Genomic DNA, 13,732 nt, shown 5'->3' on the forward strand with positions numbered 1-13,732 from the left:
GCTCTTAATAGAAACTGCATTTGAGACAAATACTGAGAAAAGGCCACAGAAATATATCTACTAAGTACCTCAAAGTCCTTATACAAGCACCTGAGATAATACCGGCCTGATTCTCAGAACACTGGGTAATTCCAACATGCTGAAACTCATCTGTTTTCCAATAACACCCATCTTTAATAGCCCTGTTTGGTTCTCTCCTGGATTTGTTGAAGTCTTTGTGCAAATCATGTATCTGAAGTACATGCCTAGCAAACTCCACAAATAAATAAAAATCATACCAAACTGAGATCAGGTTCTAGCACCTGCTACATCATAAGCCAGTGAAAATAAAAAAATATCAATTTCTTGTGCTCAGGACAGCAAGTTTGAACTTTTCTCTAGTAGCTGGTGAGATAATGCACCACAGCTGAGCTTATCACAACAAATAAAACTACAGGAAATTAAAAAAGTTATCAAATATTAATCAGAATGACCAACGTTTAAGGTTTTTATTTCCCTACCTGCAATGGACAGAAACACCTCTCCAGATGAGTACCTTTTTTAGTACTAGAAGTTTCAAATCACTGATTTGAGTCCAGTGAGAGAGTAAATCCTGCTAACATGCATACATATCTTTAGATGTAATTCTGAAGGTGACTACTACAAATGTTAATAAATTAATAGCAATTTGGGAAGCTTTAGTACGATTTTAATATACTAACTCTGGAATTTCCGTGTGCCTTAATAAGGACATGGAAAATATAATGCATATGTACTACCATAAATCTAAAATCCTTGCCCTTTCATTTTTTTCATGAATAGAAGCAATCAGCAGTCAAAGAATCCAAGAAGAAAAAAAAAAAAAAAAACAAACACTGAAATGAAAAGTTATAAACCTTAGGCAAAAAGATCTAGGAACTTGCACGATAACAACTTTGCAAAACTGAGCCACAGCTCCAAAGCAACAGCAAAGGCCAACATTTTCCCATGTGACTGACAACCATCTTGCCAGCATTACTGGGGTAATAAATACATTAAGATTTTGCTCAGTCACTCAGTCTTAGCTGTCTACTGAATGCATTAGCCAATAACCAACTACTTTTTATTTTTTAAGTTCAGTAGCTCCTGCTAGTAGTCTCTTTGCACACAATAAAAGGGGTCCAAATAATAAAAGGGGTCCAAACAAAACTGGCCACTAAAGCAGAGCTACAGATTTGAAAGGAACTGGTTGGGAGTGGAAGAAGTTGAAGTACTCAGTTGTGAGAAGCCAGACAGGAGTGAATGGTGACCCCAGGGAACTGCATGTGCCTTCCAGAAGTCAACGCTGTTGAAGGCTATTGTGCCTCCCGGAAGACAATGGCCATATAATCCATATGGTGTCCTTCAAGCACCTGAGAAATTTTGAAACCTCAAATAGTCCTAAATCCTGAAAATAATACTATTTCAATGCTGGAATTTTCTGGGTACTTGAGCCACAAATATGATTAAGGGACTAGAGTACCTCCCATATGAGGAAAGGCCAAAAGAGCTGAGGACTATTCAGGGTGGAAAGAGAAAGCTCAGAGGGATCTTATCAGTATATACAAATACCTGAAGGGAGGCTGCAGAGAAGATGGAGACACACTGTTCTCACTGGTACCCAAGACAGGGCAGGTTATGTGGTACCCAACACAGGAGGTTATGGCTGAACATCAGAAAAGTACTTTTTCCACTGTAAAAGTGACTTAGCAGTGGTACAGGCTGACTAGGAAGGTTGTGGAGTCTCCATCCTTGGTGATACTCAAAAGCTGACTGGACATAGTTCTGGGCAGACTGTTGGCCCTGCCCAAGATGGACGATTGGACCAGATGACCTTCTGAGACCCCTTTCAACCTCAGTGCTTCCGTGATTGACTGTGTGAGCAAGGACAAGCCAGAAGTATGTGAATATGACCAACTCCTTAGAAATAAGTTGGACATAAGCTGCGATGGCTGGATGAACAACTATAAAATCACGACCCTGAAACAGAGGTATGAGATGCAGGCTAGGCAGACTGGAGCTATGAATACAAGCAGTAGAAAATTACAGTTCCGACAACAACATGATGTTAGAGCTGTTTTAAAATGGAGTACACAGCATGACTGGTTGATGCAATTTTATCCATTTTATTGTAATTCTCATCAAGTGGATGTTCTTCCATAATTACATGTCACAAACAGTTAAACACGAAAAACAGTGCCCTTTTAGTGGCACACAAATAGGGAAGCAGAAAGATGGGAGGATTCACAGCATTTCAATTATTTTAGACGTTCAAATGAGAGTAATTCAAAGTACCAAAGTCAGGATATATCGTAACTACATAATTATCGGAAGACAGATACTTCCAAGATTCTATTCAGAATACACAGATGGATGACTCCCAAAGTAAATGGAGTTACTACCATTAGCTGACCAGCTACTGCCAGCTACTGCCACTGCCAAATGCCCACGGATTACACATGGAACATACACAAAAGGATAAATAAAAAAAATAAAAAAAGAAAGAAAACCTATGCTCAGGCATAGGGAAAGATAGAAACACAGTTCCCACATAACTTTTTAAAAAGTTAGAGGATCCACACCCTATATCCAGCACCAAAAATATTAAAAAACTGTCACTGCAATTCCTTTAAAAACAAAGTAAACTGTAAGCCTGTTGGTAAATTTGCTATTGGTAAAAAACTGACAAAAGGCACACACTTCTGCTGGGCTGCTGGCTGATCGCAGGCAACCTGTCTACACAGACACTTGCGGGAACGCCAACTGCAGTCAGTGAGCAACACTTAGAGACAGCGTTCAACATCACACTCTGACAACAGCTAAATGTTCTTTATTGGTCTGTGCAAGACCATCAGAATTATGCTTTCTTCTTTTATTTCTTTGAACAGATTTTCTTTCTTCTACTAAATCCCATTTAAGGACCACATTTCCACTTGTTTTTACATCTGGTTTTCTCCTCTCATTTTTTATTTTTAACAGCAACAATGTGAAATCCACATGGAAAGCAGTGAATTTATGCCATTCTTGTATCCTCCCACAAGGAGGTACTGTTGCCAAGAAAGTCCACTCCTCTGAACTGCACTCTTAGAGGCTGGTGGACTTACAGTTCCAGAGAAATACAGTTGTAAAAAGGAGCTAATTGACTAGAGGAGGGAAGGACATTCCAGAGTCAGTAAAAAGAGAGAATTTTAAATGTCCTTGTCCCAAACTTGACAGAAAACTAGGGAGGGAGGGGCGGGGGGAAATCTCAATGGCTTACACCAATAACAGAAAATTTACAAACTGATTTACACTACTCTCTGCAAATTCAACTTCCTTACGCATGAACTAACACATAAGCAGAATCACTACCAGAGAAGGTTGGGAGTCAGTGTCACATCAAAACATAAAACAACCTACCCTTTCCAAAAACCAGGAGATTAAGCAATACTAGTAACTGGTTTAATCATCTATTCTGCTCCCACAAATACCATCTCCCATCTCCTACAGTAAATAAAGGATCCTGCTTCAGCCAGCCAGCTATAAGTGACACTGTGTCAGGGCAAAGCAGATTGATTCCTTCTGCATGTTCCTAATATCCAACACCACAGTAACTCGGATTCTCATAATAGCTTTCTGTAGCTATTAAAGGACATTTTTCTTCTGCCACACAATCTCTTACCCACTCAGATACCACTGTATTCTGTTGCAGTGCAATTATTTCAGAACTGCATTCCAGGAAGTTCCACTTCCACATGTCATACAGTTCTACATAATGTGTAACCAGAGCCACCACACACCCCCTTCATACCTTACACCCATCTCTTCATTCCCCCTTTCCCACTCAGGAACACCTGATCCAAAGATGGTGATGTCAGAAGCTTTTTTACAAGGGGTCTGTTCTTGATTTGATTAAAAGGGTGTACAGGACAGGTTATTTTGAGCCACTTGACTATCTAAATTCTGACTCCCAAAATGAAAGTCCCTTTGATGCAGACCATATAGATGTACCACTTAATGCAGGATGAGAAAACTAAGCTTATTTTTAAGACTTTCTGGGGCGACAAATAAGAATATAGTATAATACAAGAGATCACTCTCTCCTTCCTGTAGTAAATATCCATACAGTACGCTCCCCATCTTGCCAGTGGATGGTAGTTTCTTCTATGCCATCAAAGTCTTGTCTCCCCTGTTTAATGCCAAAAGACATTAAATATGGACATCTGAAATACCTTTTTTCTTTTTTTTTTTCTAATTTCCTTTTAAAGGGTAACTAAAGGCTCAAAATATAACTCCAACAAGTAACGTGCTTTGAATTCACTGTTATGTGTGATGAAAGGCTTATCTAGGAACACTCTTGGGCCTGATAACAGCTAAACACATGGAACATTGACATGGCAATAGATAGAAACAACTCAGACAACAACTGTTGTGATTCTGACCATATATAGTCAGTAGGCAATGGCAATAAATATCAAACATTTTAGCTATGCCTGTACAACTGTTTGAAATCTCTAAGTAACACCACCTTGACATAAATGCAAAAAATCACTACCCTATGTATAACACTTAGACTTTAATGCAAATTCCTAAGAGAACACCTCCCTACACAAACTACATCGTCTGTCTTAAAATTGATTAAATATCAGAATTGGGACATCAGTTATAGGCTGATATATAGTGTCAGACGCATTTGTGTTTGAACAATGCTTAGAACCATAGAATCATAGAATAGTTAGGTTTGGAAAGGACCTTAAGATCATCCAGTTCCAATCCCCCTGCCATGGGCAGGGAGACCTTGCACTAAACCATGTGACCCAAGACTCCGTCTAACCTGGCCTTGAACGCCGCCAGGGATGGAGCATTCGCAACTTCCTTGACCTTGCTTCTTACTTCTTTGTGTAGAAGTCAGTTATTTTATCACTAATTCACAGCACATTATGAGTCAGAAGACAATTTTTTGAAATCTGGCAGCAAGAATTTTTCAAAATACTTGTATTTGGGTTTTTTACACTACTTTAGAATAAAAATGTGAACATGAGTACCTTCAACAAATCTTCACCAAACCAGATCAAAAGGAAAACATAGCATTTCTACGTGATGCACAGAGTCGACCACCCAGAAGTCTGCCTGATGACTCAGCCAGTAGAATTCCAGAAGAAGGTGAACCAAGATGTGGACGGACATAGGCCATGGAGGTAATGTGGGAAGATGGGGAAGTCCAGTGTGTACCTCAAAGGGATTTGATTTTAGAGGAAAACAGCCGATGTTTGTGTATGTGGATGTATACATACATATATATATATATATATAGATAGATAGATAGATATATATGAGACAAAAGTGATCCCACAGGTAAAACCATAGGGTGGCTCATGGCGTGTACCTCCTACATCTTCTCTCTCGAGCAGTAGGAAGCCTTTAAGCTTGATATCATCATCATACTGGCTGCAAGGAGAGGCCACTGTTTCCTGAAGGTGTCCCAGGACCACAGAGAAAAATGACTACTACTGCTGAACCCAGAACACCCCTTATTCCATAACCATTTGAGCTTCCTTTCTCAAGAGGAAGCTCAAATTAAAATGTGGAGGCCCCCTATATTAAAATGATCAGCTCCAAGACTATAAATCTTCAGTAAAACTTTGCAGATGTCAAAAGAAGCAGAAACTATATCTATTCAGGGAACATGCCTGCCACCAATTACAGCAACACCTCCTTTTAAGTGTCACTAACAGAACTCATGTGAGTTCGAGAGACCAAAAGCTCATCTACTGACAGCGTTTGTCAAGACTGAACTGTACTCAGCAAAGCCATAGCCATGTCCCCATTTCTGAAGACATTAGATGAGTCACTAATGCATCAGATGAATTAAATACGACCAATCTTCTATTTATCTTACCTTCACTGTTCACTTCATCCTATTTTGCCCCTTTCTTCCCCAAAACATTATTATAAGCAAGATTAGTGGCAGCATCCTGGAAAAAGCCTATCACTCCTCAAAAAGGAATCCCTATTAATGAGCACCAAAAGTATCAAAGCAGCATTTTCTCACTAGCAAATGACATTCAAAAGGAAGTAATTTAATACTCATGTTATGGATTCAATTCAACAAGCTGAGTGACACAAGCGAAAACGCAAGAATTGGTGAGAGAGCATTTATTATTTCCAGATGGTATGCAACGCTGGGAATGATAGTTTGGTTCACATCTGAGTGAAAATACAAGCTGCAGCCGCATGCAAAAATTCATAACTTATTTAAGAGCATGTTAATAAACATAGCTGCTAGTCACCACAAAAGTATGCCTACAGAAGATTAAACACTATATGCTATGACATGCATGGCAGGTGACTGCATATGAGCACAGTTTATGATCCACATCCTTTCAAAGAGTTTGAAGTAAATAACATGAGGCATTTAACAGCAGCACAATGCGGCTTGAATATAACAGGCAATAAAGTTAGATATAATGCAGCATACCACAAATCAAAAATGACACACAGCTTCAAAAGACTAAAAATATCTGCAAAATTAGCAAACTGCTATTTAGTTTACAGTTGTCCACCAACTTCTTAAAATTAACTTCTGCAGTTTGGCAAATTCTTGGAGGAAGATCAGCTGTGAGCACTCAATTTGTCATTGCATAATGGTAGGTAATAACATGGACTTAACTTTCTTTTAAAATGTATGAGGTATAGACAGTCTACTTTATGTTTTATTTTTGTAGTTCTCTGGTCTTGGCTGAGAATAAATAAATAAATTGAAAATGTGAAATATTTTTGTATTACCTATGTATAAAAATCAATATGAAACTATGTATTTTATTCTTGTGTTATCTGCCTGGAATGGATGGGTGAACTTTAAGAGTATTCCAAAATTAATGATTTTTTTAAAAGCTTCAGCTGATCAGTGTGACAGATAACAAATGACACTTGATGGTCATAATGCTTTTAATTACAAAAGACCTTAAGGTATCTCAGACACCATATGCATATATCTAAAATGCAGCCACTTCTGGATCCAGAGGAAGCCCATAGCTAGTAATCATTACCCTGAACAACAGCAGAGACTCAGAAACTGCCTCTGCTGTGCATCAGAGATAACCAAAAAAAAACCAAACAAAAAAAAAAAAACCAACAACAACAAAACCAAAAACAAGCAAACAAAAAAAAAAAACACCAAAAAATAACCAAAACAACCTAATCTGATTAAGTTGCAACTTTACTAACAGCAGGGTGATATAAAGACCCAATTTAAGCAGCTAACACACAGTCCTTCTGGCACAGGAGAGATTTCTGGTTTTAAATTTTTGACTAAAAGGCCTTAAACCCAGATACAGGTAAACAGGTGTTTTCAAGAGCATTAAAGCATGCATTAACTTAAGCTTGTGCTTAACAGCCACTAAAAAATTCACAAGGTGCAACCTGTCTTACTTGGAATGTTTTTCCACAATGGGCTCCAGCTTGCACACCTCCTTACAAGTGGCATATGAAAACATACAATCAGACAACTCAAAGTTCAGACATTTGCACATCATAATATATTTCTAATGGATATCCTAGCTCATTTTGATAGCAGTGTTACATGGTTAAACTAATTCCTTGTGGTGCCTAAATTAGTTTTCATATACTTACTCTCTTTCTGGACATCAGCAAGTGCTGCACAAAGTTCTTCTTTAAACACAATTGCTTCCTTGGCAATTTTTTCCCCCTTGTCCAACAGATTCCATGTGGCTTCTTCCACAGAAGCTAACAAGACACGAGCTCTTTTGGAACGGCCCTTTTTCTTACTAGAAGGATTCTGTGGACAGTTCACTAGTGTTGTAACCTACATTTAAAAGAAACAAAAAAGACAATAGAGGTGTAAGTTCAATATAAATTCACCTATTATATCTCTCAGATTTAAAAAAATCAAATATAGTTAAGAATAAGCAGTGCTGTTCCCTCTGATTTAGAGAGAGACAGGCAAGCTCAGCATACATACTGAGAATGGACAAAACTACTGAATTGAATCTGACAGATAATTTTACATAACATGCCTCATCTTTGTATTCTTTCTGAATGATCAAAGCAAAGTCAATAGAAATCTCACTGTCATATTAACCCTGATGCACATTCCTGACACTGCTTATTTTAAAATTTCTTCATGATGAAAAATAATTATTACTGCTATCTAAGGAAGCTTCATCCAAGGCAGGAATTATAATCAGTGCTGAATCTTTCCATCTCCCAAGCCATCTCAGAAGTAAATACTCCAAATGAGTACAGACACATTTCAAAATGCTTTCTTCTCTTACAAAGAAGAATTGCCATGGTCAGAATTCAGCACCTCAGAATTCTCAGGGGGCTCTCAACATTATAATTGTATATAATTTTAACCAGAATGTAGGTTTACTGCAGCTTTGTTCAAATTACTTTTTTTAACAATGCACTTCGACACCCATGAAGAACTTATTTTTATATAGCATCCCACTCCACATTCCTCATCATCTGAGCACAGCCCCCACATTCCAATAGAATGTTTCTAACAGGCTGGTCGCTAGGACTTTGCTTGAGCTGTCCTGCTAAGGAAATAATCTTGAAAGATTTTAAAATAAAAGTTATATATAGTTTTTTTAAATATACTTATAAATATCTACTATACTTTTTAATTATAATAATTTATAATTTTTTAATTATCCTTTTAAAATATACTTTAAAATAGCTGCAGTACAGCTTGTGGTTTGAGCTGCTCTATGGAAAAGTGCTCCATTCATGGGTAAATGTGTGCTAGCTGGCTGTGTCCTACCTCACCTCTAGATCTTTTTCATGGAATCACACACTTTAGTGCTTTTCATGAATCAGTACTTTTAAAAGCAACTGACAAACACCCTCTGGGAAGCACTTCTATAAACACATCTCTGAAAGACAAAAGCCCTGACCCCTACATCATTCATGTGGAATTGTGGGGGGAAAAAGGATCAGCCACTTGACATCGATGCTTGGGCATGTCAGGAGGGAGACAGTAACATAAACAACTCTAGCCCAGACTGTTGAAGAGGGCTTGGGTATCTTTCTGACTGGCTCAAAGAACGTAAATGAAATGACGTATTGCACATAAATCAGCTAGCTGATAGAGAACGCACTGTGGATAATAATCTTAATATCTTTTATTTTTAAAAATCCTTTAGAATTAGTTCTAGAGCATTTAATGCAGTTTCCATAATCATATTTTTAAAGTAGTTAAAGAAGTATAGGCTGATACTTCCAACAAGGAAGACATAAACACTGTAAAAGATTAGATATTGCCCCAGAAATATATCAAGTAAAATACTTTGTGTCTTAACTATTTAATAGCCATTAGAAAATGCATGTTATTTCTCAGATTTTTACTGTAGCCTCCTTTATATGCAAAATACCATTCTGTGTACTGTTCACTCATATTTTTTGGAGGAAACAAAACAAATGGAAAAATATGCAAAATTATTCCTGCCAGTGAAAGCTCTTAACTGTAACACTCTTCACCTTCAACTGCCAGGAAATATCAGAAGTAGCTTCTGAACTCAAATGCAAGTCAAAATTCGATAGGTCATTCTTGGCTCTTGGAGATTAAGTAATATAGAACAACTATTCTGAATTTTCTAACAGAATCCCACCAAGGAATGTGAAAAGTGATCCACTGTCAACACAGCTTGTGCTGCAGTGGCAGAATACCAAGTAAAAATGATATCTTTATAGAAAAAAAAAACAAGCTAAACAAACAAAAACACCCCCATTAGTCCTGCTTATGCCCAATTGCATTTCCCAGTTATGAACACCTTCTTACAGCCATATTGCAGCAGGTCTCCCAGGGTTCAACTGACATCATTGTCCAGAGGTTATTTTCTCTTTCTGGTAGGAATAACAGAGCTGTACTAGAAGCACAAAGCTTTAAGTGATATTTTCAAGCCCATATGCTATCACAGCTGCAAAGCTGAATCATGATGTTGTTGCCTGTAACTGTCATTGTTTATTAGGCTGAAAGGGTGGGATCTTTTGTCATGATTATTCTAAATACTGAATTCCTAAGGAACTGTGCAGCAGTTCTTCCAATGCTATATTCAGTTCCTGCCAGCTCTTACAGACAATCTTTTAATATTGCAGTAGTTAAGAAAACAATGCCTTGGTACCTTGGGTATCGAAAGATTTGGTTCACTTTTTCCATTAATAAAAAATGTATTGCTCATACAAATAAATACTGGTTAATCACTTTCAGTATGCATACAGCAAACTCACCATAACTAAAACTCATATTACAACATCAAAACTCATCAAAACCAAAATATCACATAAACCTAAACCCAACAGTGTAAGTTTTCTCTGTGAGCAGACTTCTGTTAGTGTGGATGACAGGTAAATGACTTTCAACTCGCCCATTTTTCATCAGTGAAGCAAGAGACTCTAAAATACATAGATGTTTCTACATACTTTGTAAAACATACCTATCTCTTGTAGCCATAAACTTTCCTTAGCTCGTATGTTTGCATAAAATATAAAGACATGGAAGCAAGAGGCTTTGAGGAGGAAAAGCTCTTACAAATACTTGCTTATGTATACCATACACACATAACACATATATTAAGTATGTGTGTATAAATAAATATACAGAAAGAGCTTTAGCTACAATATCCAAATAAGTGGCAAATTCACAGCTTGTAAGACTTGCAATGACTGCAAAGACAGTTATCAAGTGCTTCCTGCATTAAGTGATATGAATCTCACCAAGTCGTATCTTTCAAAACTTTTACTTGTAATACAGTTTGCTACAGAAGCAAGTTTATACCTAGCCATAACTGTAATCATTACATAGTATAGCGGAGAGGTTAAACAGACTTCAGTGTCTCAGGACGACATAAAACAAGATAATATTTTCCATTATATTAACTGCTATATGTTGTGAGTAAATCTAGCAGAAGCATAACAAATTTTAGACATCAACTATGCAAATGAAAGTGCTTATGATCTACTGACTGCTTCACACTACTTCTCCATGACAGAGTGCATCTCTAACCTCTAATAAAAGCCCGGAATTGAGGAACGATTGTTTGTCTGAGCAAGTACCCAATTTACATTAAGGCAGCTGGCAGATGAATTATGTCAATTTGGACAACTATCACTTTTAATGTGCCAGACACATTGTCAGAGAACTTTACCTGAAAGCCATCCTTTCAAAACTAATATCCTTAAAGCACCTGGAATAAAACGAAGGCCACAGACAGATGTAACCCCTTCTGGTGAGGAGGCAGTTGGATAGGATTTAATAAAATTTTCTGCAATATATAGAAAACAGAGTAATACAGCCCCACGAGAATACAGATTATAAGGCTGGTCACAGAATTACACTAATGCAGTTATGCCATTTCCAACATATGAGTTTCTCTTTCTGCAGAGCCCTTCACAGCACTTTCCACTCAATATATGTTTCCCTCCCACAATCCTGTTATGAAACAAACAAAGCATTAAGGTTAGGAGGAGGAAGAGACAGTCAAAATTGTATTCTCTTTGAACCAAAGCATTTCAATTTTTCACAGACTCAAGCCTTTTAAAGATGCTTGAGAAGAGCTTAAAAATAATGTATAAAAAAAACCCCAAACCTGTTCTGTTTTGTTTTAGAACTGTATTTCTTTGTTATGTCAGGGGGGCTTGATCCTGCAGAACTCAGGCCAAAATTTACATTTCTTCATCTCCTCTAAAAAGAGCCACAGTGTTGCAGCTGCTTGAGCACAATTGGGCGTACTGGTATACAAGAGAAGGTTTTAAAATGCAGTCTATCAAGACCTCTACTCCTACTACTCTGAAACTGATTTTACAATCCATCCTCTTATGATGCTCCAGCTTGACAATTTCCCACAAACCACTGAACTGTTAACTGAGGTTTTAGATACTATCGACCACACGCAAACAAAACTAAATAAATAAAGACAGAAAAAAATGCATGAAAGGCAGGTGGAAATGAAGTCACGATAAAAAGAAAAAAGTTACTTTCTGAAGAAAAGAATCTTCCAGAAGGAACAAATAAGTAAGGGAAGAAAAGAAAATCAAAAGAAGTCAAACATAAGAGAAGAAATTTCGAAGATTATAATGAAACTGGATGAGTTAGTGAGAGGCAAAAGTTTCAAATGGGGAAAATACAACTTTATTAAAGAGAAACTTATTTCAATAAATTAAATTACTTTTAAATGCAACTTTTCTTATAACCAAAACATGATCGGCACTTCTTTGCTTTTCCTAGCTTCTACTGCACTCACAGCACTTCTGGAATAAAGGACTTTTTCAACATGACAGTCTAAATAAACATATGAACCATCACACCAAACATACTCATAATTTTATTGTCCTCATCTTTCATCTCAGTATTCTTCTTCCCTCCAATCATTATGTGCTGCCTCTTTAACTAGAATCTGACTGTTCCCCTGTATCTGATCACCACTCTTCGGCAAGCCCAAGGAAACACCATGCAAAGGACTGGCTCCAGACAAAGAAGGAAAGATGTCATCACAGCAGTGTGTGCGAAAAGAACTGCACTCCTGGGATAAGAAAATTTACCATGTACCTAAGTGGCCAAAAGCAGTCAAATGAATTGTTTGGTTTAATTTTTCCTTTAATATCTGTCCAAGTAAAATAACAATAGTTTCAGTCATAATGGTTATTTATCTCAAAAAAAAAAAAAAGTTGCAAATGGAGAAAAATAATTGAAAACTTGGCAGACGTGCCTTTGCTTTTTTCTACTACGCTGTACACCTCCAATTTTTGCATGTTCAGAAATAGTTATAGTCAGAGTAGAGTTCTCTATCTGGCTTTGCTCTGTGTACTTCAAGTCATCCTCCCAGTAAGTTTTATTTGTCAATTGTTAACATAACCTATTAAAAAGTTAGTCTTGTAAGAGGCATCACAAAGAGCTCAACCAACCACTGAATCTACTTCATTGCAATTATACCTGACCATCTTCACAACCTGGAAAACAACAAAGTATTCTTTGTACATTAGCACGTGAAAGGAAATTCTGAATAAAGTCACACCTATCTGCACCTACACAAACTACTGTCAGAGCAGAGACTGCCATGTGAACACACCCCTAGGCACCAGGAAAAGAACACTAAATAAGCAGTGTATAGCTGTGATAAGTAGTTTGTTCTGTATCATCTTGCCAAAGCTGAAGGATAATGATAAGCGGGCATCCTTGCATTCTGTGTAATTGACTAATTACATGCAGGCACTCCAACATTTTTGTTCTAAGTACAATGAAGAGAAATTCAAAACAGCTTGAGTTTCAAAATAGATATCCTTTCTGTTCTTTACCCTGATAAATACTGCTAGAGAGGTTTTTTAACACTTTCGTAGTTATACGCATTATTTGCAAAATGAGGTCAGGTCTTCAAGTATGTCCTTTCTATTGTACTAAAAAACTCATTTGTAATCCATGCCAAAAGAAGATACAATGAGATAATCTTTAATACACTAAGCACTGTGTATTAAACCAGTTAATACTTGAAACAGAACTGGAATACACAGTGAAATTGCTCCTCCTAAAAAGGAAGTTTTATCAACACACCTGAAAGCATTTTTGTAAATGCATTCAGTGCAGATGCAATTCTTTCCAAAATTCAGATAAAGAAACTCACCTACAGATTTCAAGGCTTGTCTTTTCCACCCTGTCCACTACTTGCAATACAAAACTTTTCATATGTTGGAAATCATTTGCAGTGTATTTTACATTTAAACATTGTTATCCAATTTATTA

At 37.1% G+C, this 13,732-nt stretch overlaps 1 protein-coding gene across 1 annotated transcript in view; it reads right to left on the reverse strand.

Annotated features, from left to right (window-relative positions):
• Positions 1 to 13,732, reverse strand: part of CTNNA3 (catenin alpha 3) — a 505,620-nt gene that overhangs the window by 478,352 nt on the left and 13,536 nt on the right. Inside the window, exon 4 of the mRNA XM_065670947.1 lies at positions 7,609 to 7,801. Within this exon, the coding sequence (XP_065527019.1) occupies positions 7,609 to 7,801 (193 nt within the window). The remainder of the gene's footprint in view (positions 1 to 7,608; positions 7,802 to 13,732) is intronic.

The sequence above is a fragment of the Lathamus discolor genome, chromosome 3, assembly GCF_037157495.1.
Source record: "Lathamus discolor isolate bLatDis1 chromosome 3, bLatDis1.hap1, whole genome shotgun sequence".
Taxonomy (NCBI): domain Eukaryota; kingdom Metazoa; phylum Chordata; class Aves; order Psittaciformes; family Psittacidae; genus Lathamus; species Lathamus discolor.